Source organism: Squalius cephalus (genome assembly GCF_949319135.1).
Source record: "Squalius cephalus genome assembly, chromosome: 6".
Taxonomy (NCBI): domain Eukaryota; kingdom Metazoa; phylum Chordata; class Actinopteri; order Cypriniformes; family Leuciscidae; genus Squalius; species Squalius cephalus.
The window spans coordinates 48236262-48263613 of NC_137127.1; the positions used below are offsets into that span (position 1 = coordinate 48236262).

The 27352-nt window shown below is 42.6% G+C and overlaps 1 protein-coding gene and 1 long non-coding RNA gene across 3 annotated transcripts in view; one reads left to right on the top strand and one right to left on the bottom strand.

Annotated features, from left to right (window-relative positions):
• Positions 1 to 6297: 6297 nt before the first annotated feature.
• The window catches only part of reln (reelin), a 158685-nt gene continuing 137630 nt past the window's right edge, over positions 6298 to 27352 (bottom strand). The window contains exons 50-65 of one of the 2 annotated variants that reach the window (XM_079873328.1): positions 25126 to 25367; positions 24498 to 24652; positions 23423 to 23637; positions 23107 to 23284; positions 22847 to 23022; positions 17317 to 17423; positions 16468 to 16710; positions 15677 to 15852; positions 15516 to 15589; positions 14274 to 14435; positions 13838 to 13995; positions 13533 to 13752; positions 12512 to 12709; positions 11942 to 12040; positions 7845 to 7906; positions 6298 to 7463 (exon numbers count right to left, since the gene is read on the bottom strand). In XM_079873328.1, coding sequence (XP_079729454.1) covers positions 7441 to 7463; positions 7845 to 7906; positions 11942 to 12040; positions 12512 to 12709; positions 13533 to 13752; positions 13838 to 13995; positions 14274 to 14435; positions 15516 to 15589; positions 15677 to 15852; positions 16468 to 16710; positions 17317 to 17423; positions 22847 to 23022; positions 23107 to 23284; positions 23423 to 23637; positions 24498 to 24652; positions 25126 to 25367 — 2488 coding nt within the window. In that variant the 3' untranslated portion in view covers positions 6298 to 7440. The remainder of the gene's footprint in view (positions 7464 to 7844; positions 7907 to 11941; positions 12041 to 12511; positions 12710 to 13532; positions 13753 to 13837; positions 13996 to 14273; positions 14436 to 15515; positions 15590 to 15676; positions 15853 to 16467; positions 16711 to 17316; positions 17424 to 22846; positions 23023 to 23106; positions 23285 to 23422; positions 23638 to 24497; positions 24653 to 25125; positions 25368 to 27352) is intronic. The other variant, XM_079873327.1, reaches the window with a different exon arrangement.
• LOC307159790 lies at positions 11067 to 12014 on the top strand. Its single transcript, XR_013821449.1, has 2 exons — positions 11067 to 11237; positions 11273 to 12014. It is a non-coding gene; the product is annotated as an uncharacterized lncRNA (long non-coding RNA).

Consider the following 27352-nt stretch of genomic DNA (forward strand, 5'->3'; position numbering starts at 1 on the left):
CACGACACAGAATAAGATCTCTGCATATTATATGTCAAAGGTTGTGTGTTCCAATCCCGTCGGGGTCAAACGCTCTTCTTCATGCCAGACGGCTTACGATGTGATTTACAACATAATTTCTATCCGCATTTATTCTGCTGCTTGAAATAGCAAACCATACTTTCAAAGCTTTGTTGCAATGTAAGACATGAAAGTGTAGTTACAAAACCAGTGTGTGCATACAAACCATCATCCTCATACCAACTACAAAAATGTGCGCAAAGAGCAGCCATTGGAAGACGCCCGTAACATCAGTCGCCTTATGCGTCGTGTGCTCGATGTATGTTCATAACTAGCTCAGCAGCAACACATCTGTGCAGGGCCTCGTTGCACAACACTTTACACTAGCATGATTTAGCATGTTGCTTTTTATATGTTGGTAACCTTTTTATGTTTAGTCAAGTCAAGTCAAGTCATCTTCATTTATATAGCGCTTTTAACAATGTAGATTGCTTCAAAGCAGCTTTACAGAGACAAACGTATAATTTAACGTAAGATTGTTTTGGCTTTATAGCGGTTCTTTAATAAAGTTATTTTCCAGCTAAAGTTAGTTTTGATTGATTCGCTTCCGTCGCAATGATAATTTGTTATTAAATTAGGGGCCGCTAAGACGACACCATTCTCTCTACACAGACTTTAACCGCGATCCTGTGAGAAACGCTGATGGCGTTCACATGCGCATTAAGAACTGGTTCTATAGTTATGTGCGTTTGAATATATGTGCGCAGGTTTGGAATTCCCTACAGACCAAGCCTAAACAAAGTACTGGTGTTTCCTTATAGTTTTGATACAGAATTTTATTTTATTTTGTCACTTCGGGGTAGATATGCGAATTGAGTTTCCCGGCAACGCTTTATCTGTAGAGTGGGAAAGGGATCCTCCATAGGGAGAGACTAGTCGGCACTTCAGCACTGCGTTGTCATCGGGTCCAGGCGAAGGTCCTTCATCAGATCTGGATACGGCCTGGATCCGGCAGGCTGCGGGAAAACCTCGGGATAAACAAAGACACTAATATTAGCGTAGATGCCATTCTTCTTATGATGTAACGAGTACATCAGGATTTATGGGAAGTGTTCCCGGTTCCAGCTGACCTAATCTATGCAGCCTAACACTGAATTATAGAAGTCTATAATGTATTATGTGAATGCTAGGTCAAAGAGATGTGTCTTTAGTCTAGCTTTGAACTGACAGAGTGTGTCTGCTTCCCGGACAATGTTAGGAAGACTGTTCCAGAGTTTTGGTGCTAAATAGGAGAAGGATCTTCCGCCAGCAGTCGATTTAGATATTCTAGGTATTATCAACTGGCCGGAGTTTTGAGATCGCAATAGACGTGACGGACTATAATGCGTTAAGAGCTCGCTCAAGCACTGCGGAGCTAAACCATTTAGTGCTTTGTAAGTAATCAGCAATATTTTAAAATGTATACGATGTTTAATAGGGAGCCAGTGCAGTGTTGACAGAACCGGGCTAATATGGTCATACTTCCTGGTTCTGGTAAGAACTCGAGCTGCTGCGTTTTGGACCAGCTGTAGTTTGTTTATTAAGCGTGCAGGGCAACCACCCAGTAGAGCATTACAATAATCTAGCCTTGAGGTCAAGAACGCATGAACTAACTGTTCCGCATTTGTCACTGAGAGCATATGGCGTATTTTAGATATATTTTTAAGATGGAAAAATGCAGTTTTACAGATACTAGACACGTGACTTTCAAATGAAAGATTGGTATCAAAGAGCACACACACACACACACACACACACACTCACACACACACACACACACACACAGTCTGGTGCACTATCTTTGTGAGGACTCTCCATAGACGTAATGGTTTTTATACTGTACAAACTGTATATTCTATCCCCTTACACTGCCCCTATCCCTAAACCTACCCATCACAGGAGACATTCTGCATTTTTACATTTTCAAAAAAACTAATTCTGTATGATATATAAGCTTTTGTACCCATGGGGACCTCAATTTAGGTCCCCACGGTGACACGAGTCCCCATGAGTCTGTGTGCATTCAGGTTTAAGTCCCCACCGGTGTAGAAAAACATGTCCACACACACACACACACACACACACACACACACACACACACACACACACACACACACACACACACACACACACACACACGTGTGCCAAGTGTTAGACAGTATTCTAGGTTATTACGTGAGGACGTTTTTTGTCCAATAATTAGAATCTCTGTTTTTTCAGAATTAAGTAATAGGAAATTACTAGTCATCCAATTTTTTATATCAGCTGTGCATTCCATTAATTTAGTGAATTGGTAAGTTTCGTCTGGGCGTGAAGAAATATAGAGCTGAGTATCATCAGCATAACAGTGAAAGCTAATTCCATGTTTCCTAATGATATCTCGTAATGGTAGCATGTACATGTACAGAGTGTGTGTAAGTGTGTGTGTGTGTGTGTGTGTGTGTGTGTGTGTGTGTGTGTGTGTGTGTGTGTGTGTGTGTGTGTGTGTGTGTGTGTGTGTGTGTGTGTGTGTGTGTGTGTGTGTGTGTGTGTGTGTGTGTGTGTGTGTGTGTGTGTGTGTGTAGCATGTACAGAGTGAACAGCAACGGTCCTAGTACTGAGCCTTGTGGTGCGCCATACTGAACTTGTGATCGATGAGACATCTCTTCATTTACTGCTACAAACTGATAACGGTCAGATAAGTATGATTTAAACCATGCTAGTGCAATTCCACTAATGCCAACATAATTTTCGAGTCTATTTAAAAGAACGTTGTGGTCGATAGTGTCAAATGCATCACTAAGATCGAGTAACACTAATAGCGAGACACAACCACGATCGGATGATGAGAGCAAATCATTTGTGACTCTAATGAGAGCTGTCTCAGTACTATGGTACGGTCTAAATCCTGACTGGAAATCCTCACAGATATCATTTCTTTCAAGAAAGGAACACAGTTGTGAAGATACTGCTTTTTCTAATATCTTTGACAGAAAAGGTAGATTCGAGCCTGTAATTGACTAATTCTGTACGATCAAGTTGCGTTTTTTTAACAAGCGGTTTAATCATAGCCAGCTTAAAGTTTTTTGGTACGTATCCTAGAGACAAAGATGAATTAATGATATTAAGAAGAGGATCTATGACCTCTGGAAGCATCTCTTTCAGTAGCTTAGTCGGTATAGGGTCTAACATACATGTTGTCGATTTAGATGATTTAACGAGTTTAGCAAATTCTTCCTCTCCTATAGCAAAGAATGAATCAAATCTTTCTTTAGGGAGACTACAATGCACTGCCTGATGCGATACTGTAGTAGACGGTTGCATAGTTATAATTTTCTCCCTGATATTATCAATCTTATAAGTGAAGAAGTTCATAAAGTCATTACTGCTGTGCTGCTTGGAAACTTCTGGGCTTGAAGCTTTTTTTTTCGTTAGTTTAGCCACTGTTTCAAATAAATACCTAGGATTGTGTTTATTTTCTTCTAATAGGGTTGTAAAATAAGCAGATCTAGCAGCTTTTAAGGCCTCTCTGTATGCAATCGAGCTCTCTTTCCATGAAATGCGAAATACCTCTAGTTGTGTTTTCTTCCAGTTGCGCTCCATCTCTCTGGCTGCTCTCTTAAGGGCTGAGTGTGCTCATTGTACCACGGCATTGGACTATTTTCTTTAATCTTCTTTAAGCGCAACAGAGCAACTGTGTCTAAAGTGCTGGAAAAGAGAGAGTTAAAAGTTTCTTTCTTCTAAGCTATCTGGGATGCTGAAATGATGAAACTGATCAGGAAGATTATTAATAAAGCAATCTTTAGTGGCAGAAGTGATAGGTCTCACATATTTGTAACACGGAGTCGGCTTTGCAGCCTTGGCTAAATGAAGTTTACACGAGACTAGATAATGATCTGAGATGTCATCGCTCTGCTGCAGAATTTCAACGGCATCAACATCTATTCCATGTGATAATATTAGATCTAGAGTATGATTACGACAATGAGTAGGTCCTGACACGTGTTGTCTAACTCCAATAGAGTTCAGAATGTCTTTAAATGCCAATCCCAATGCGTCTTTTTCATTATCTACATGTATATTAAAATCACCAACAATTAGTACTTTATCTTCAGTCAATATTAATTCTGATAGAAAGTCCGCAAATTCTTTGATAAAGTCTGTATGGTGGCCTGGTGGCCTGTACACAGTAGCCAGCACAAATCTCAAACGTGATTTATCATTTATACTATATATTTTTACATTAAGCACCAAAACTTCAAAAGAATTATATTTAAAACTTGATTTCTTAGTTTTTTTGAAAATATTTCTATAAATTACAGCAACACCTCCCCCTTTGCGTTTCAGACGAGGCTCATGTTTATAACAGTAATCTTGCGGGGTTGACTCATTTACAGTAATGTAATCGTCTGGTTTTAGCCAGGTTTCTGTCAAACACAGCACATCTAGGTTATTATCTGAAATGATATCATTAACAATGAGTGCTTTTGAAGTAAGCGATCGAATATTCAGCAACCCAAGCTTTAGCATTTGCTCATCTGTATTATAGCTGTTTTTTATTTGTTGAACATCAATTACATTTTTAACCTTAGATGGGTTTAAACGTTTTTTTGGTTTTCCAAATTCAGGGAACAGACACAGTCTCTATATGATTATATCTAGGTGAAAGAGGCTCTATGTGATGGGATTTATCTGACCTTGGTGTCAGGCCTGTTTAAACGGTGACCTGTTTAGCACATTGCTAGCTAACAAAGTGTTACCATTTTTACTCATTAGGGGCCAATCACTGAAGGTGTGTGTGTGTAGGTGTGTAGGTGTGTGTGTAGGTGTGTCGGTGTGTGGGTGTGTAGGTGTGTGTGTGTGGGGGGGGGGGGTGTAGTGGGTGTGTGTGTGCGTGTGTTTGGGTGTGTGTGTGGGTGTGTGTAGGTGCGTGTGTGTGTGTGTGTGTGTGTGTGTGTGGGTGTGTAGTGTGTAGTGTGTGTGTGTGGGTGTGTGGGTGTGTAGTGTGTGTGTGTGGGGGGGGGGCACCTGCTGTAATCATCAGTATTCTGTTATTATTATTATTCCGCTTCTTCTTCCGCTCTTGAATCTTTGGCAGCTCATATAACCGCTTGTGGGAAAGTTATGAAATTGGCACACAGATAGAGGACAGTCTGAAATGTCACTATTGCAAATTTAGAGTCTCTAACTCAATCCCTGTAGCGCCACCAACTGTCCAAAGTTGCACTCATGTTTATGTTAATAACTTTTGAACCGTAAGGGCTAGAAACAAAAAACTTTTTCCTCTGATTCCTTGGCTCAAGATGATTCGATTGCACGAACGCCTCCTAGGCCATTTTCACCAAAATTTAACCAGATCATCTTCAGACCGTGCCGACAAAACGTTATGGAATTCAAGTCGATTCATCAAACCGTTCTCTGCAACTGTTTAGCGTTTTCTGACCAAACTTGGTGTGTGTTATGACAACCTTGGCCTGAGGAATCCTGCACAGTTTCAGCGCAGTGCCACCTAGTCTTCAGGAGAAATGAAAAATGTACATTTTTGCTTATAACTTCTAAACAATTTGGCCAAAAATCACAAAACTGGTCTATTTAGATTTAGCGCAGCAAGCCGAGCGATAGCCAATTCTCTAATATCAAAGGAATTTTGCTGGCTAAAAGTTATGGATTTCGTGTCGATAGATGAAACCGTTTTCATATACCGAATCTAAAGCGCAGCCTTTTTTTCTGGCATGACTTATCGTGCCTTCTTTGTGCTTGGCCTCTCAATTGCTGCTTGCAGCTTCATTGTACATTTGATTTCATTTTCCCCTACTGGATACAAATAATTGTAGTATAAAATAATTTGGGCATCAAGGTTTAGTTTTATTACTTTGATCAAACTAGAGGAGGATGGTAGTTCCTTTGTTTCATCTCAAGAGGTTTTTCTTGCCTTGTTTATAACTGAAGTGCAATAAGTTTGGTCCTTTGAGACTGACAAGCGAAGAGTACATAGACCAAATACAGAAACAGGCAAATGATGCAAGCAAAAGAAATAGTAAATCCTTCACGAATCAAAAGCTTTAGTAGTTATATGTAACATCTGAACAAGTGCATTGACACACAGAGAGGTCTTGTGCTCTTTTGGCTCCTGTAACATTGCATTGTCCAATCAACTTGTCCTCTATTCTGTTTCTTTAGCCTATTTAACACATAACAGTGATTATTACGAAAACTTGTGTTTGCAATAGGTCACCATTAATTTAACTCCTTAGTAAATAAACACTCTTCTGTTGGAGGTTTTGACAGTTCTTTATTCCCTTTTATAAGGCTGATGGATCCCTGCATATATATATATACACAATATATATATATATATATATATATATAAACACAAGAACTTGCTATATTGAGAGCTACACCAAGAAGGGGAGAAGGTAACATCATAAACAACACTGACAGGTCATCAAAAAAAGAAGGGAAATGAGGAAATGTCTAACAGCACAACTGGATGACACTGAATGAGAAGGGAAGGGTGTTGATCGCAACTAAGAACCTGACCTAATAACTTAAACCTAATTTAAAAATAATAATAAGAAGAAGAAACAAACAAACAAAAAAACGCAGATTTCACACACAGTGTATTTTAAATAGGTTAGTGGAGAACCATTTACCATAAATATTTTTAAGGAACCAAGATATATAAAAAAGTGATTTATCAACAACAACAAAACATTGTTAGTCTCTCTTTTTAAATGTATTCTTTCTTTTCATTCTCTGCTTGATTTTCTTTTTTCCCCCTCTCCAAGGCCGACTTCTCCCAATAAAGGAAAAATGATCAAAGCCCAAAACATACGAGTTAGTATAAAACTAACAAATGATTGGAACACCACAATCAACGCATCACAAAACAAACCCACAGACACACAACAGCAAAACACATTATCTTCATCCAAGAAACTGCTTCAGTATGAGTCTTCTTCAGTTTTCCTCGGTGCTCGTACTGTATCAGCACAAGTAATGATCATCATAACCATCAGAATAACTTCACAGTGTGGTAGAGAGTGAGGTGAGAGCAGGAGAGCTTTGTAGTAGTTCACATTGGGAGAATTCAAACAAGATCATAATAACAAACAGAATTAGGAAACCCAATAGTTCATAGATAGTATACAAAAAATCGCCACGTTTAGGTGCTTGTCTTTCCCATCACACTGCTCTGGGAAGGCATTGATTGGCTAGAAATGGGACTAGATGGTCCGATGTATCGTTCAGATGAGAGAGAATGGCCATATGCTGACAGAAGTGACCTGACATGGTGTTTTCTCATCAGGGAAAGCGGATTGTAGCCAACAGAATAACGTGTGAGCGGTTAGGTTCGTTGCCGCAAGGCTCGCCTCTTCCTATTGTAGTAGTGGTGAAGACCAGTCTGTCTGGAGTAGTTCATCATGTAGTTTTGTTTGCGGGTGCTGTGAAGAGGAAAGCAGACAGAGGCAGGTTGGGTTAACGGCGAGTTCTCCTGTGCAATCTCTCCTCTGAGGCGTAACAACTATTCACATAGTACTACAGAATCAAATCGATCGTTCACTCGAAACCTCAAACACTGCCGTCGGTCCTTTAGTGGATCTCAATGGTTTAGTAATCGACAGAGACTTTGACTGAGGACATCTGGAGCAGTGCTTGAGGTTGGAGCTTGAGGAAAGACTGACAGATGGAAAAAGAATAGAGAGACCAAACGTAACAACAGTGAGAGGTTGTGAGTAGGAGAGACAGACAGACAGACAAGAAATAATAATAAAATAAAATGTGGAAAAGATTCTGAGAGTTGCTATTGCTTAGCCTGTCATTGCCTCTTCTGTCCGTCAGGTTGGGACCAATGAGCCAGGAACGCAGCCAGGACAGGAATGGGCGTCTGCAAAGCATGAAGGGACAGGAGGGTGGGAGATGGAGCTGTGATGAGGGTGAAGGACCGGTGAAAGGGATCTGTGCTAATCTGTGAGTCTTTAGCGGAGATACAGCCATGACACAACAAGTTAGCAATGGCTTATGGACAAACACGATGACCTGGGGCGGGTTACTAAGCATGCAAACAAATATAGTGTTTGATTCGACTGTACCCACATATACCATTGGACATTTATTCATATTTATTGAAAGGCTTTTGTCACCATGATATAATTTATACCCTTTAAAAAGTTGTAACCTTACAAACAACTTCATTATTAAGTGAAAACATGTATGTATATATAAGTGAAAACATTTTTACACTGCAGGTTTCATATGCAATGCAAGTCTTTTCCATTATGTCAATGTGGCTTAAAGTTGTAGAGTGACGGAGATGGAGATTAACCTCATCACACCACAATGGGACTCATGAATTTTGGAAACCGTGTAAATTAAGGTTCGGAAATGGATTGCTTCTTTCTCAAGTCATCTGTCCACTCATGGACAAAAGTATTGGGGGACACATCTCAGTTCTTGAATTCAGGTGTTTCAATCATTGCCACAGGTGTACCCAGCCATGCAGTCTGCATTTACAAACATTTGTCGTTCTGAAGAGCTAAGCGAATTTAAGCATGGTATTGTGGTAGGATGCGACCTTTGCAATAAGTCAGTTTGTGAAATCTCATCCCTGCTCAATATTCCACGGTCAACTGTAGGTGGTATAATTGGAATGTGGACGCGTTTAGGAGCAAACACTACTCAGCCATGAGGTGGAAGACCACATAAAGTCAGCAACATTTGCAGCTGATTATAGATGAAGAGTTCCAAACGTCCACCGGCATTGATATCAGCACAAATACTGTGCGGCGGGAGCTTTGTGGAGTGGGTTTTCATGGCTGAGCAGCAGCATGCAAGCCTCATTTCACCGAGTACAACGTCGGATGGAGTGGCGTAAAGCAGAAACGTGTTCTGTGGATTGAAGACTCATGCTTCTCTGATTGGCAGCCTGATGGGCGAGTCTGGGATTGGTGTAAAGTGTGCTGGAGGAGGGATACTGGTGCGGGGATGTTTTTCAGGGGTTGGGCTAGGTGACTTACTTCCAGTGAAAAGAAATCTTAATGCTTCAGAATACCATGACATTCTGGACAATGCTATGCTTTCAACTTTGTGGGAACTGTTTGGTGAAAGGCTTTCTTTCTATTTCAACATGACTGTGAACCTAGGGCAAGAAATGGTTTGATGAGTTTGGTGTGGAAGAACTTGACTGGCTCACACAGAGTCCTGACCTCAACCACATCCAACACCTTGGGATAAACTGGAATGGAGATTGCGAGCCAGGCCTTCTCATTCAGTATGAAGCCTTCCCAGAAGAGAGTACGCTGCTAAAGCTGCAAAGTGGGGACCAACTTCACCTTAATGTCTATGTATTTAGAACGAGCTGTCATTACAGTTCCTGTTGGTGTAATGGGTAGGTGTCCCAATACCTTTGTCCATATTACACTCTTTTACACTTTTGAAATTTTCTAGGGACGCCTATTCATCTGCATACTTATTCAAATCTAATCAGCCAATCATGGCTCCTGTGAGCTACTCATGGCCTTAATCTTGGAATTACAGCGTCCTTCAAGGTCACACACACTCCCCAAATCTCAATCCAACAGATCATGTTCTAGATCAGCAGAGGTGCATCATAAACATGTAGCTGACAAATCTGCAGCAACTACATGCATGTCCAGGCTATCCTGTCTACATGGATCAGAATCTATAGGGATTGTTCCCAAGATCATGCTGAATCAATGTCCTATCCTATATAGGAATCCAGGCTATTCTGGGGGGAAAGTGTGTCCTACACAGTCTCAGAAAATGTACCTAATAAAGTGACCAGTGAGTGTCTGTTGACTCTTTCATTACACTGTACTGCCTCACTATATTGATTTGTGTTTGACGTGTGTAAGGAGTTCAAGTATATATTTATTTCTGACACTCCAGCTGTACAGTATAGTGCAGCAAACTGTCAGAATCTGCAGTGACCTGGATGACCTGTTTCTGTACATACACCTGTCCGTAATGTTTCCAAGTATTTGAGTAATGAAATGTTAGATCTATTTTGGGTGACATTAACCTCCAGCTGTGTAGAGGAAAGAGTCCTTAGATTAGGGTAGGATACAGGGAACGACAACAATGGAAACAACACACACAGTATACAACACACACACACACAGTGCTGTGCATAAGTCTTAGGCACATTAGTTGCTTCATGAAAACATGAGTTAGGGTTATTAATGGAAATCTGATGGAAATCTAAAACTGATATTCCCTACTGGTACACTAAAGAAAAATATATAAATAACAGTCCTAAAGTACAGTAAATGTTTGACTTTTGCACAGTACCGTACATTGTTACAACTTCCACCTTCAGATTAGTTCCAGTGCTGTGGGGGTTACACTTTATTCCAATAGTCCACTTTAGAAATTTTACTAACTATGAGTAACTGTGCATCTCCATGTTAACCCAGCAGTCAATAGAGTATTAGTAGACTGTCTGATTAATATCTACTGACACTTTATTTTGATGCTCCTCAACAGACATTCTACTGACTAGAAGGAATTTTGCGACTACTAATCAACTTATTCTACTAACCCGAATCTAACAGTCTACTAATACTCTAATGAAAGTTATTTGACATGTTGTTGGAAAGTTACTTATAGTTAGTAGAATGTCTAAAGTGGAGCATCGAAATCAAGTGTAACCGCTGTGGGATATTCTTCAAGAAGACAATATATTGGTAAAAACCAATGAACCTACTGTGTGTGCTGTGTTTGCAATTTTAATCCAGTCACCTAAAAGATAATTAACTTTAGGTAACTTTTTCATGTGCTGTTTCCTTCATGTATGGGATGATGAGGTCTATAGTGATGCACAAGACAGACTCATGAGGCGAGGGACGACCAAAAGCAGGGAACAGTGGTGCATTCTGGGAACAGCAAAGCACTTACCTGACACTACAGCCATGCCATAGGGAGCAAAATACAGAAGAGAGGAAAGGTTATAAGATGCAGGACAGGGCTGCTGCTGGCTTGCACAAAGATCTGGGGGTGGAAGAACCCTGACCTGCATCAGCAGGACAGGAACGGGAAAGGCGGAGGTGAGGAACGGGAAAGGTGGAGGTGAGAAACGGGAAAGGTGGGAAAGGTGGAGGTGAGGAATGGGAAAGGTGGGAAAGGTAGAGGTGAGGAAAGGGAAAGGTGGAGGTGAGAAACGGGAAAGGTGGGAAAGGTGGAGGTGAGGAACGGGAAAGGTGAAGGTGAGGAATAGGGAAAGGTGTAGGTGGAGGTGAGGAACGGGAAAGGTGGAGGTGAGGAAAGGGAAAGGTGGGAAAGGTGGAGGTGAGGAAAGGGAAAGGTGGAGGGAGGTGAGGAACGGGAAAGGTGGAGGAAGGTGAGGAAAGGGAAAGGTGGAGGAAGGTGAGGAAAGGGAAAGGTGGAGGAAGGTGAGGAAAGGGAAAGGTGGAGGAAGGTGAGGAAAGGGAAAGGTGGAGGTGAGGAAAGGGAAAGGTGGAGGAAGGTGAGGAAAGGGAAAGGTGGAGGTGAGGAAAGGGAAAGGGAAAGGTTATTGCAGAGCAGCAGAGGACGGTGGAGTGAACATGTGAACATGTGAACATGTGAACATGTGAGGGGTGACAGTGATGAGAGAGAAAGAGAGAGCAGTGTGAGGACAAGAACTAGAGTGAGAGGGACGGGGCAGAGATATGTGTAGAAACAGGAGTGTGTGTGTCTAGGATGAGTACAGCCAGTGTTTAATGTCTACTGGCCAATGCAGAACCATGTAGAAACTATGGTACTATTAATGAACGAACTTCATTATTGTTAGCCCGACAGGAGAATTTATGGTCAAATGAAGACACCTGTTTTATAAGTGTCAGTAAAGTACTTATGCTGAGAGATTATACTGATGTCTGAGTGAAGATGGTTCATTGTCTTGTTTATTAGTCTGAGTACTCACAGAATGACTTCCACATGGTCCAGCGCCCACTGATCATGACCTGCACCCTCATGGCGTGGCTGCCACCATCGCAGCTGAACACCCCTCACACGAGCCTCCCTACACACACACACACAATCACAGAACAATAGGCAAGAATAAATCATAGCATCTAGGTGTAATGGTGTTTCTTGACAACAATTAGTTGTTCCAAACAGGTGCACAATATATTGTAAAACAGGATCACTGATTTCCCATCAAGCTCAGGCTCTGTGGAAGAACAAGTGGACATGTTTGAGACTTTTGTAGAGTGTGAGGGATGGGAGAAAAAGAAAAAAAATTATGTTCTGTGTTAAAAATAACAGTGTAAATGCTTAGCAAACCAGAACTAAAACTAATTTATTTATTTTTTTGGTCCAAAAGAACCAAGAGAACCGAACGACAAGTGTGAACACATTGCATTCAAGGTATAAATTTGATCAGTCATGGCATTGTTTGCAGCTGCTCTACTGTACAGGGGCAACAAACAATAAAAGTGATTCAACATTTTCGTAACATTATTCTGTGTGTGATACGTGTTTGCAGACTCACAGTGGGATGTTGTAGGACACTCTCTGGGCTTTGATGAAGTCTTTCGGCTGGTGTTGGGCAATGACGTGCCAGCTAACTCCATTATTGACGCTGTACTGGAGAAGCACGGCCCGGTCCACGGTATCGGCCTGATCCAGAGCAGTGTTACAGCTGTCTGTCTGAGACACACTGCCTATCTGTAGCACGAACATGATCTTACTGGAGGAGAGAGATGAGCAGAGGATGGTGGCTGATGGTATTAAAAACACATGTCTTGAACAATGTTGTGTGTAACTCATTACAAGTAACTTGAGTTATGTAATCAGATTACTTTTTCAAGTAATTAGTAAAGTAACGCATTACCCATAAAATTTACAACTAAATATCTTTTTCTAATAAGTAACGCAAGTTACTTTGTTTTCCCCTTTATTGACAGCTCTCCTGTCCTGATGTTGAGACAAATCGAGTTTTTATTTTTATGTTTAATCTCACTTTATTGACCAAAGTACTTTTCAGTTAAACCATAAGCAAAAATGACTATAGATTTGTTTTTGTTTTTTGGTAAAGTAAGTGTTAAAAAAAATTCTCCTGCATCCTCTTCTTCTGTTACCCAGAACAGCATCAGCTGAAAGGTTTGTTTGAGTGGCGCCCTCTACTGTACACTACTGTTCTCTACTGTACACTACTGTTCTCTACTGTACTCTACTGTACTCTACTGTTCTCTACTGTACTCTACTGTACTCTACTGTACTCTACTGTACAGGAGTAAATCTGTATTTCCTTCAGTCTGAGGCTTATTATTTCACTTTTGGTGTGAAAAGGTCTTTACATTTGACCAAAAATCTAACTTTTTTGGTATAAAAAACAAGCCCAGCCCAGGTGAAAAAAAGTAACGCAAAAATAACGTAACGCATTACTTTTCTAAAAAAGTAACTAAGTAACGCAATTAGTTACTTGTTAAGGGAGTAATGCAATATTGTAATGCATTACTTTTCAAAGGAACTTTCCCCAACACTGGTCTTGAATGGATTTTCTGCTCTACCTGGCGCGGGTCAGATCCAGAGGTCTAGTGATGGCCTGTCTCATCTTGCATCCGTTGAAGTACAGCGAGTCTCCGTGAGCGTGAGGAGAGAGCTGACCGCATCCACTGCCCACTCCACCACCCTGAATCTCACTCCAGCTCTCCGGAGACACCGAGCCCGACTCAAAGTTATCCTTGATCGAGCTGGGCAGTTCAGTGCTGGACAGAGAGCAGTCGTCACCTGAGAAAGACAAGACCTGGTCCTGTTGGATCTGTCGTACTGGAAACATCATGGAATCACAGAGTCAGAGAAAACTGATACCCACCATGATGGCCTTCGTCACAGATGCAGACGGGTCCGCTGGTACAGTACCCATGACCACTGCACAGACCAGGACACGCTTCCCCGATGTACACGTGATCCACTCCCCAGCTGGAGCGCTCGCCGGCCGCCTCGTGCTGAATCCAGCGGAACTGAGTCGCACTGAACACACACACACACAGAGAGAAAGATTCAGACTGTTTCACCAATCAGAGCACAGTGTGCTTTTCAGAAGGAGGGGCTTCATAGAGACAGGAAGTAAACAGAGCGTTACTGACAGACTGGGAAGTGAGGAGCTGCAACAATGGAGAATATGAGGAAAATAATCAATATTCAAGCAGGAAAACCTGCTCTAGTAGAGCCTGAAACAACATCAAGACTCTGTAACAGGGCATAATATGGCTGTAAGGGATCATTTATAGGGACCCAATAAGCCGTACCCAGAAGACACATGGTCAGGCAGCTGAATGGTGACTCTGGTCCAGGCCGAACTGTTGACAGGACTGTAGATCGTGGACTCGTGGAACTGGAAAGGTGAGCAACCCATGTTGTTGACGGATGATGGGAGACAGGCGGACTGGACTAACTGCCACATGTCTGACCTGTGAAACACAAGCATTTTATTACTAGATAACATGTTACCACTTACTTTCTATTCCTACAGTATATACAGACAAATGTGCAAAATGGAAATAACAATGGCTGCAAACTGCAGTGACTCTGCAGACGACTCGATGAACCGCGGTTTTAGCCAACGTTCCCATTAAGCTATGCAAATATTATTTCAGAATGTTCTCTGAGTGTACAAAACGTGTTTAAAAATCTTTAAAAAACTTAAAAAAAAAACGTCTTTATAAAATGTTTTACTTTTTTTTTCTTGGTTACATGAATATTAAAGGTGCAGTATGTAAGATTGACAGCTGGCGATTTGAAATAGGTACGGATTGGAGAGGGTTGTTACCCTGGGTGTCGAAACACTATTGGGTAAATTGGCAGTGGGCGGAGTCACATAGACCGAAACAAAAACAGACATTCCAACACAGAACGCACATTTCAAAGTAAAAATAACTGGATGTAACAGTGTTTTTCAGAGAAACAAGTATGTGAATTAGCATATTTCCTAAATATCTGCAAACATATTATGGAATTTTTATGCATTAGTACAGACAAAAAGTTACATACAGCACCTTTTAGGGAATATTTAGTTTTTATCATCCTTCAAACAATATGGGAATGTAACTTTTTAATGTTCTCTGAACGTTCTGAAACAAGTAGCAACATTTAAAAAATGTTAGATGAAAAGAGTATAAATAATGTTTTTGTGCTAATGTTTTGAGACATTATTAAAGACCAGATAACTTTGAATGAATGTTCTATTAACGTTACTGGAGGAACGTTTGTTCAGAACTCTGAGAGAACTTTGACAGAATGTTCCCTGTTCGCTGACACCCTATGCTCACAAAAATTAAAGTGCAAGGCTTTGCACATAAGATGATGCATCGAGATCAGCGTCACTTTGTCTGGACTGTCCGGGATGTGTTTGAATGAAAGCAGGAACTACAGGAACTCTCTGGCGGTGTGAATGAACACACACACACACACACACACACACACACACACACACACACACACACACACACACACACACACACACACACACAATCTCTCTCACACACACTCACCTGGCATCCTTCCTGTACTGTAGAAGCACTGAATGATGATCATCACATCTGTCTGCCTCACAGCCGACCACAATCTAAAGTGGACAAAGACCTGTGTCACTGCATATATACGTGTGTTTATACGAGAAACCTGAGAGACATCAATCGTCTTGAGCTCGAACCTTGAACTGTAAGATGTATCCAGGCTGAACGATGAGTTCACGGGTTGCCAGGATGTTGTGTGAGCCGTCTTGATTCTTGTTGGGCCAGTATAAGTGGAACGAGGGGTTCCCGCAGAAGCCAGCCGTGCGAACAGCGTTGGGATAGAAGCTCCAGCTCTCCTCGTGAGAGACGCCCTCTGAGGAACGACAACATCACGTTACAAAACCATGCATCTTACGATTCTAGGATCACTGATTTAACCCTCTGGGGTCTGAGGGGTTTTCTGGCCCTGGAGGTGTTCTGACATGCTCTGACATTTGTGATTATTTCTGTTACTTGTAACATTTTCATGGCTAAAGTCTGATTACACTGTATTCAGCACAAACTCTGCTACAATAACATGTGAGCAGCATGTATGTAAATGTTTTTAGTTTTGAGAAAATTACATTTATGCGTGGCTTGTGAAAAAAACAATAAGGCCATAAAACCCATACTGATTATTTGTTCACAAGACTTTTGAAAATTGTATCATGCAGTCTAGAGTTTTTGCTTCAAAGCGATGTGAAAATCATCCTGCCCACTCATTCACATAAAACAATATATTGATTTAAAATTTGTAAGACATGTTTTGTGTAGGAAAGCTGTATGTGGGGAGGGCGTGAATCATCATGAATATTGATGTGTTTCACTCCTGGGAAGACAAAGCCCCTCCCCTAATGGGCCTATCAGGTGGGACTGTGAGGGAACTTGAACAAAGAATGTGGAGAGATTAAACTTCAGGATACTAGTGGAATACCACATGCCGACTGACCGTCATCGAAGGTGTCCAGCAGGGAGCTGGGGTTGATGTCGGACCCTCCCGCGAGGATGTTGTCTAAAGCCCACTGAGCTCGATCAGAACTGGGCCGAACCAGGCCGGAGCGCAGGGAGAACGGCTGCCACCAGCGCAGACGCGTGCCGTTGCTCAGAGCTCTCTCCGGCAGCACGATGTAATCTCTCCTCACTGACACGTACTTCTGATAGTCCATCTCATGGAGCAACGTCCAGGACACACCTAACAGAGAGAACATGAGGACATCATAACACCTGTGTTCATCTGTCTTTAGTGTGTAGTGTTGCTGTTTGAGCATGAAGAAGCTCCAGTTCTTCTCTATATCAGTGTCAGTGTTTCTGAACTCCTGAAACGCCTCCATTGTAGTCTTGAGTTTCTTCCGGGAACGAACACGTCACAATATTCCTCATTATAATAATTAATACGCAGAATAAAGGGGCGGGGCCTGGTTGAGTTAGTTAGTAGTGTGTTGAAACTGGTGGTTATGGTAAGGGGCGGGACATTTCTCAAACACACTCGAAGGGCTCGACCAATCACAACACACTGCTCCAGCCGACCAATAAGAGCACAGTGTGCTTTAAGAAGGAGGGGCTTCATAGAGACAGGAAGTAAACAGAGCATTACTGACAGACTGGGAAGAGAGGAGCCGCAACAATGGAGAATATGGGGAAAATAATCAACATTCAAGCAGGAAAACCTGCTCTAGTAGAAGGAGGGGCTTCACAGAGACAGGAACTAAAGGCTCTGAGGAAGGGCATAATATGGCCTCTTTGATAAAAGTGAATATGAAAATGATTGTGTGTTTTTGTTTTTACGAATTAAACATACCTCCATCAATAGAATAATCCAACAAGACGCCCTCTTTCCGACAGGTTGGACGATGGCACAGCGTAACATTCTCCTCACTGCCAATTTTAGCCCAATACTCCACAAATCTGGAACAGGCACATGTTATTAATAAGAGAATACACTTACAGTTACTGCCTCTTACAAACCCTGAAATATGAACACACAACATTCCCATTGCATTAATAGCTGGTTCCTATTTGTACTTGGTAACCAAATAATCACAATCTATGAATGTTCTTTTTGTTTTGTTTTTTTAAAAACATAAAATAACATTTACAGAACATTCTAGGAATTGTTTTGTTTTGTAATAAACATTCCCTAATGATTATTTTTAGGTTTTGAACTAACCTTCTAATAAAAATGTTGCAGATGTTTTCTGTGACATCCTACTCAGAGCTTTAAATGTTTCATTTTTCATAATCATAAACTAAATATTATAGAATTACATGACTGATATTACCGTTATACAGCATTAAATACAAAGTAGAAATTCGATCAGACTTGATTATAATAATCATAAATAAATCAAACTTTATAGCTGAAAATTTTAAAATTTTTAATTTTATGAAAAGCATAAAAGCCTCATAAATGTGTGGCTTTGTTTTCCTTTAATGCAGTATATCTGCATGCATCACAGAAAGTCTGTCTTCCACAGAAAGTCATTTAAAAGTAAATGTAAATGTTTTGTTTTGTTTTTCCGGCTCACACTGAAGAGAGCCCGAGGTTAGCAGAGATTTGTTTGCTTATTGTTTATTTATTATTGATGTGCTCTGCTTCATGAACATTCTGGGGGGAACATTTCTCCTACTTCCGTAAAGAAAACTTTCCTGTGAGTGTTGGGAACATTCTGTAAAGCATAATGTGTTGTGTCTGAACAGTTCAGCATCACAGCATCTCTCTGAGATCCGAGGCCGTCAGAAGAAGCTGTTGATGTCTGTGAAACTGTTTGACATACAGTGGGCCCTATCATACACCCGGCACAAGTGTGTTTTGTTAGTTTCAGCCTGACGCAGTTTTCATTTTTACGTCCTGCGCCACATTGTTTAAATAGCAAATGCATTTGCACCATCTGTTCACCCATGAGCTGCTGGTCTGAAACAAGGTGTGTGTTCAGGCGTATTATTGGCGCGTTGCTATTTTGTGGAAACTGAAATAGACTGAGCCATTAACCAACAAAAACCTGGGCCCGTATGTATAAAACTTCTAAGAAATGCTCTTAAGAATAGTCTTAAGCTTTGACTTAAGTGTCAGAAAATACTTAGTAAAGAGTAGGACTTTTCTAAGAGTAGGAGACTTTTATAAAGCAGCTAAAAGCAACTTTCAGTAAAGTATAAGACTGATTCTTAAGTGCTAACTGAAGTGGGACTTAAGTGTTGTAAACTAAGGACTACAATGATGTCAACCCAAAATGGCCGCCCTCAACCACTGAATCAGCCAATAGTGAGCCTGCAAGGATGAGGTCACTGCAGCATGACACTAATCATTTAATCTAATTATAATAAAATAATTTAAGACACTGAAGCTTTAATATTTAAATTCATTAAAAAAAATGCTTTGCAGTGCATTGTGCAAAATTATCACAAAATAGTATTTATGCTGTGGAAACCCTTTTCTATTGATGCGTGTCTCCTCATTTACAGTTGGAGCAATTATGCAAACATGGATCCAACAACTCAGGAAAGCCCAAAATACTCAATAAAGTGGCTTTATTTTACTACGAGATTTGAAGATCAATTGGAAAGTCAAAGAACTGCCATATAGTATTGGCCAAAAGTGAGGCCAAGGAAAATTGACAGACTCACCCTTTATTCAAAAAGGTGTTAAAGATTTTGTACGCGTATTGTGTAGTTGTGCTTGGAGTCAATTGTTTATTTGTGATAACACAATGAAACATGTCAAACAAATGAACAAGAGAGGACAATGAAATATTAATAACTGACTATGTTGCAGACAATGTATGATTTTTTTTTTCTCCTGTGAGCTTTATAGTTTAAAAAAAAAAAAAAAAAAACCTGTAGCTGTAGTTTGCCCTTTTTTCAACAATATTATTGTTCTGCCTGGATTGACACCATTGTCTGAGAACTGAACTGAGCTGAACAATCACTGTTTTCTCAGAGCGGCTGTATAATGAACTAAATAGATAAATAATGATCTTTTACAATGGAAATGAATCATCATTGAACTTAAGCTGCACAATGACTGTAACGGTGTGTTATGTTGTCATGTTTCTGGTTTGTGTCTTCTGTCTTTGGTTTTTACATTCAGTTTCTTGTTCCTGTTCATTGTATTCAGTTAGTCCTAGTCTGCTAGTCATGTTAATTAGTTCCCTTGTTTCAGGTGTGTTGTCTTCTCAGTTTGTATGGTCCTGATTATTGTGCTCATTTGCCCCAGCTGTGTCTCGTTCCCTCATCCCGCTGTGTATTTAAACCCTGTGTGTTCTCTTGTTTGGGGTCAGTTATTGTATGTAGGAATGTATGTATCTTCCATGAGTAATCCCTGTTCCAGTTCTGAGTCTTGCCAAGTCTTTGTTAATTAAATTCAATTGCTGCATTTAGATCCGACTACCGTCTTTGCTTTCATGCATATCGTGACAGAATAACTGACCATACAAGGATCTAGCAGTTAGTACCCGGAGCGGTCGATCTAACCCAAGAAGATGAGCTGTGTCCAGATCGCAGCATTAGCTCAGGAGAGCCGTAACCTGTTCGACTTCAGCTTCAGATATATTCGACTGGTCGAGAACTGCCACCTGGGGAATGAAATTATAAAGGCGTGCTATCTAACTGGGGCTAAATATGTCGATCCACGACAGCTCCCCGATATCTCTGGTCTGGGATGGAGAGAGGCTATTTCCATCTGCCTGGACAGCTTAATCCCACGCCTTCCTGATTTCCCCGAGCCCGCTCGTCGCCTCTGCACAAGCGGCCCAGTGAGTGAACCGAGCCCAGTGAGTCAAGTGAGTGAACCGAGCCCTGTGAGTCAAGTGAGTGAACCGAGCCCCGTGAGTCAAGTGAGTGAACCGAGCCCAGTGAGTCAAGTGAGTGAACCGAGCCCAGTGAGTCAAGTGAGTGAACCGAGCCCCGTGAGTCAAGTGAGTGAACCGAGCCCCGTGAGTCAAGTGAGTGAACCGAGCCCCGTGAGTCAAGTGAGTGAACCGAGCCCCGTGAGTCAAGTGAGTGAACCGAGCCCCGTGAGTCAAGTGAGTGAACCGAGCCCCGTGAGTCAAGTGAGTGAACCGAGCCCCGTGAGTCAAGTGAGTGAACCGAGCCCAGTGAGTCAAGTGAGTGAACCAAACCCAGTGAATGAATCAAGCCCAGTGACTCGCCGTCGCAGGAGGAAGAGGAGGAGGACTCGCTCGGTTCACCAGGTTCCAGTGGGCGTACCCAGATGCCTCGCCCTGCCGGCTCCGCCTCTGGTCCTCACCTCGCCTGTGCCTATCAAGCTCCAGGAGCCTTTTCCAGAGGCCGTTCCCAGCCCGGAGGCTTTAGCCTTGAATTTCCCCAAGTATTTTTTTGGGGGGGGCAATAGGTACCCTGAGAGGGCCATGGAGGTGGCGCCTATATGGACCATTGCAGTGCTTTACACGCCTAAGCCTCCCATGCTGCTGGTCCTGTCCAGCCCTGTGCGCCACACGCCCTGGTGTCCGTCCGAGTCTGCTCCGCCCTGGTGTCCGTCCGAGTCTGCTCCGCCCTGGTGTCCGTCCGAGTCTGCTCCGCCCTGGTGTCCGTCCGAGTCTGCTCCGCCCTGGTGTCCGTCCGAGTCTGCTCCGCCCTGGTGTCCGTCCGAGTCTGCTCCGCCCTGGTGTCCGTCCGAGTCTGCTCCGCCCTGGCCACCCGCACGACCCGCTCCACCGTGGCCATCTGCATCGGTGACCTGGTGTCTATGGTCCCCAGCTACCCTGTCTGGGACTCCAGGACGCCCACCCCCCCACCCAGGTTGTGTTTTGAAACGGCGCGAGGTCGCGCCTTGTAGAAGGGGGGGATAATGTAACGGTGTGTTATGTTGTCATGTTTCTGGTTTGTGTCTTCTGTCTTTGGTTTTTACATTCAGTTTCTTGTTCCTGTTCATTGTATTCAGTTAGTCCTAGTCTGCTAGTCATGTTAATTAGTTCCCTTGTTTCAGGTGTGTTGTCTTCTCAGTTTGTATGGTCCTGATTATTGTGCTCATTTGCCCCAGCTGTGTCTCGTTCCCTCATCCCGCTGTGTATTTAAACCCTGTGTGTTCTCTTGTTTGGGGTCAGTTATTGTATGTAGGAATGTATGTATCTTCCATGAGTAATCCCTGTTCCAGTTCTGAGTCTTGCCAAGTCTTTGTTAATTAAATTCAATTGCTGCATTTAGATCCGACTACCGTCTTTGCTTTCATGCATATCGTGACAATGACACTATTTTCTTCTAGAGCTGCTGTACAGCCCAAACTAACTTTGTTGCATTATTTTCCTGTTATCACTGTAAAGCTGCTTTGAAACAGTCTGTACTGTAAAAAGTGACTTGACTTTAACTATTTTAAGTGTAACCATAACCATATTTTGTCATTAAACCTTTTCAATTACATATAATGTGTTAACTAGTTTTGATTTGGTATTGACTTTGAAATGCTACATATTGCAATACAATATCGTCACTCTCTATAGCAACGCTCTCCCACAAATATTAAGCTATTGTTACTGCGCTTATTTCCGTCGTTGGTATAAGTGGCAGTGGGTGGTATAGACAAGAAATGTGCAGTTTTCTACAATCTTGCTAATAACGTTTCTTTAGTCATTCGGCAGTTCTTGCAGCTTGAGCCACTGCAGGAATTCCACCCTCACAAGCCTATAGGCGGGTCTATAACGCGCGTACACTCTGCTTATTACACACACACATACACACACACTGCTTATTACACACACACATACACACACACTGCTTATTACACACACAGGGACGCGCAGCAGCACACAAACATGCCGAAAATTAAAAATAAAAGGATTACAATGTAAAAGATTATTATTGTGTACATAAAGAAATGGTGGATCCGGCTTGTCCCGTAGATGGTCTATTTGCGCTTTAACCTCACACACACACACACACACACACACACACAGCTTTAACCTCGTGCACGAGCATATCTGGAGAAGCGCTCAGTTTTTCCGCTTGTAAATTCCTCCATGTAAATAGTGAATCCGCCATGGCGTGAGCGCAACTGGCTTTTAAAGGGAATGGGAGAAGAGACTCTGATTGGTTTATTTCACGTTACGCCCAAAACACACCCATTACTCATTAAGAGAATAGAGACAAAACACACCCATTACTCATTAAGAGAATAGAGACAAAACACACCCATTACTCATTAAGAGAATAAGGACAACCCTTTTAGACCATGCGCCGGGAGCACCGACCATTTTTCCCGTCGTTACACAAGCAAAAGTGGATTTTTGGACTATACGCTTAGATTGTTAAAATAGGGCCCAGAATGTCATGTGTGTGACATGTGTAATGTGTGTGACATGTGTACTGTGTGTAGTTACTTCGCCCCGCGCAGGTCCAGATCTCTGGTGACGGCCTGTCGGGCTCCGGCCCCGCTGAAGTACAGAGCCGTTCCCTCCACCAGAACCCCACAGTCTGTACAGGGAGACCCGCCCTCCAGCGCCTGCCACTGCGGCCCACGGGCCCCGACCCACTCGAATCGCTCCTTCAGCGACGCCTGCGGGGGAAAGCGAGAGAGTGAGGTGTGTGTGTGTGGTGTGTGTGTCTGTGATAGTGTGTGTGTGTGTTTGTTTGAGTGTACCTTCAGAGAGGCGCTGGCGTAACAGCTGGGCCCGGAGAAGCCCGGGTCACACAGGCACTGCTGGTCCAGACAGTCTCCATGACCTCCACAGTGTTTCTCACACGCAGGACCGATGTAGAAGTTCTCCAGCGCCCACTGCAGATCCGAATGCCTCTGATAGAAGCGGAAGCGCACCGTTCTATAACAACATACACATATAGAGGATCACAATGTATTCACCTATTATCTATTACACTCATAATAGCATCAAAGGAATCAATAAAATACGAATAATTAATACAAATAAGAAAAAATTCCAAAATGAAAAGTATCTCACGTGTCTGCGAGGCTGTCCGGCAGAGGATAGATGGCTCGCCTCCACCCGTCGGCAGGGAAGAACACTGACGGCTGGGACACCTGTCCTCCACAGCGCGGGTCCGCAGGCAAACACTGAGGCACCAGGTACTTCCAGGTCACGCCGAAGTTCACAGAGTACTGGACGTGAACCTGTCTCTCCGCAGGCTTCTCCGGCACGCTGCAGCCCACCGCAATCTGACACACAACACACAACACACAACCACTGTCAATACTCGTCAGGTCAGGGATTTTTCTCATCTATAAGTAAGAAATAATGTACATCCAGCCGGTTGTTATCTCAGAATAAACCCGACAGGGTGATCAGGATCAGGTCTTCATCAGCCTGAAAGGGGTTTATTCTGAGATCACACACACACACACACACACACACACACACACACACACACACACACACACACACACACAAACACCTTGAAGGGGTTTATTCTGAGATCACACACACACACACACACACACACACAAACAAACACCTGAAGGGGTTTATTCTGAGATAACACACACACACACACACACACACACACACACACACAAACACCTGAAGGGGTTTATTCTGAGATAACACACACACACACACACACACACACAAACACCTGAAGGGGTTTATTCTGAGATAACACACACACACACACACACACACACACAAACACCTGAAGGGGTTTATTCTGAGATAACACACACACACACACACACACACACACACACACACACACACAAACACCTGAAGGGGTTTATTCTGAGATAACAACCGGCTGAATGTACATTAACTAGTGCTTTTATATAGCGCTTTTTTATATGTACTACAGTACACCCAAAGCGCTTTACATTCCAGTCAGGGGATCTCTCCTCAACACCACCAGTATTATGCTTTGGAATGTCGTGAAGTAAAAGTTTTCCAAAATAAAAATACTCAGATAAAGTTAACTTAAGTCAACTTAAGTGCAGTAACAAAGTAGAAATACTGTTCCTGTCAGTGTCCACCACTGGAAATCGGTGTGTAAACCAACGACAGCAGGTGTGTGTTACTGAGCGTTTACCTTGAACTGCATGACCCAGCCTTTGGCAGGAAGTATGTCGTGTGTGACGGCGTACACTTCCTGTCCGTCAGTGTTTCCACACACCATGACTCCGTCTGGAGAACTGCAGAAGCGTTTGACGGAGCAGTCTTCAGAAAACAGCCAGTGATCACTCACTGAAAGGAAACAGATTCAAGTGAACGTGTGCTGTCTACAGAGAAGAAGTGAGAGTTACGCCCCGTGACCCTGTGACCCCGTGACACCGCGACTTTAATTATTGTGCTTAAAGAAGGATATTGTTCCCTTATTAATAATAGACTTCATTTTTATTTTAATTATGAAATACAAATATACTCTGTCTAATTGCATGTTTATAAACCATTTATAAAACCTTTATAAAAGGTAACTAAAACATAAAAAATGGCAATACAGTTTCATTGTTAAAACTTTGAAAATAAAACTGGATTAGTTAAGCAGATTGCTTAATGTTTTAAAATAAAGAAATCATAAATCAGGGGAACCAAGTCTAACCACTTTAAATTTAATATAGAAGTTTGATATAATGCAACTTTTACTTTCTGCCCACGGAGTTTGATTTTTGGCCCTTCATAGAAAAACGTTAGGACACTTAATCTGCCATGTTTCGTACCGATGGTCTCCTCGTGATGGGGTGTAGCGCTGGTGTGTGTGCCATCGGCTGGTGCTCGCTCGTGACTGGGCAGAGCTACTCCTCCAAACGTGTCTGAGATCTGAGCGTGAGCGTCTGAGCCGGAGATTAGCACATTATCCAGAGCCCAGTCGCTGCGATCGGCCCCGTCGTGCTGAGGCTGCCACCAGCGGATCCGAACGCCCTCGACCCGAGCCTCAGCCGGAAGCAGAACATTCACAAACCTGCAGGAGAGCAGATCATACAACACATCTCATCACTTAATAATCTTTCATATTTCACTCTGCTTTCACTACCATGACAAAGATCTGTTTTTTATTATAAATTTCTTAATTATTTTGGGGAGATTTTCCTTCACAACTTGAAATGGTCGGAAAAGAAACCAAATTGAAATTACGCTACCGATTAAAAGTTTGGGGTCTGCAAGATTTTTTATGATTTTTTTTTTATTTTTTATAAAGAAGTTTCTATTGCTCATCAAAGCTGCATTTATTTGATCAAAAATACAGTAAAAACAGTGAAATATTATTAGAATGTAAAGCAGCTGTTTTCTATGTGAATATATAGTAAAGTGTAATTTATTCCTTTGATCAATTTTCAGCATCATTACTCCAGTCTTCAGTGTCACATGATATGATGAGGCCGGGGTGCACAACTGATGATGTGTCGTATTGGAGGCACCAGGCGGTCATCCCCCAATCCAACCCCACCCAAGAGGACATCTCCAACAACAATGCTTGCTGATTATCAAGGGATTCTAACATCTAGTCCTAGTAAGCATACTGAACTCTGGTTTGGAACCAGTGACTACTGTGAAAGGGCAGTGGACATGGACAACCCAGGAAAGACCTGGTGACAGCCTGAAGAGACTGCTGACAGGAGGGAACAGACCTCAACGGGGCTGGCATGGGCTAGCTACCCATGTCGGCAGGGGCCAGTCACAACACAATGACTTGGATCCACCCTACCATTGCTACAAAAAATTCAAGAGGAAGAATACCCCCTGAGTCTACGAGAGCGGGGGTGCAAGATGACTCACTGGCAGACCACACGGTAACAGACCTTGGAACGGAAACGACGACGACACAGATGATCAGCAAGACAGTTGACAGACTATCAGAACTGGCAGGACACAATCTACAAAGCTGTATCTGTGGCTGGAATAAGATCACATCACATCGGAGAAGGGTCTCAAGATCCACCAGGGCAGAAAAAAGAGCCTAAAAGAACTTACCAAAGGACCCTGCATTGACCACTACTTCCTCAGAGGTAGGGCAAATCAATCGGATGAAGCCCAGTGGCAGGATACTCACCACAGCCCACAGGGTATCAGCACCCCAGGCGAAGCTCAGACAAGCACAGCTCCACCAACGGACATGAGCCCAGAACCTATCCAGTCACAGCCAGCAATAGAGAGGAAAATGGATGGATGAAAGCCTCAAATTCTGTGGCCCAAATCCTGCCAGAAAAAGGAGTGGGGAACCATCGGTCTGAAAGGGGGTGTTGAAAGAAAATTGGAGAAGATAGGAGAGATCATATAAGGCTACGGCACAGAGAGATTCGGAGAGAAACGCAAGGGCCACAGTACTCAGAAGGAACCTTCAGCTCATCTTAAGTCCAGGAGGCAGCAAGAGATTGAGCAACTTGTGAAAGAGAGAAGATGCCTGAGAAGACAGTGAAAAAATGCCACAGAACTGGAAAGGGAAGTAAATGGGGTGTTACAGGGTGACAGCAAGCAGCGCCTTGCAACGCAAGAAAGCAATGTAAGAAGAAAGATCAAACAAGGACTGCCTTCTATAGAAATCCAAACAAGTTCGCCAAAGACCTCTTTGTCAAGGAGAAAACCGGGACTCTCAAAGTACCTGTGAGAGAACTGGAGGAGCACCTGAGAAAGACCTACTCTGACAATCAGAGGCATGTGCCAGCCACCATCCCCGATGACATGCCACCAATCCAACCACCTGAGCACCAGTTGGACACAAGACCCCCAACATGGAGAGAAGTTCAGAACACCGTAAAACGGGCAAGAACAGCATCAGCCCCTGGGCCCAACGGTGTTCCATATAGGCTCTATAAGAACACACCAAGCATATTGAAGGTCCTCTGGAAGCTAATGAAGGTGACATGGGAAAAAGGCATCATACCTAAGGCATGGCGAAGGGCAGGAGGGATCCTGATTCCCAAAGAGAAGAACTCCTCAACCATCCAT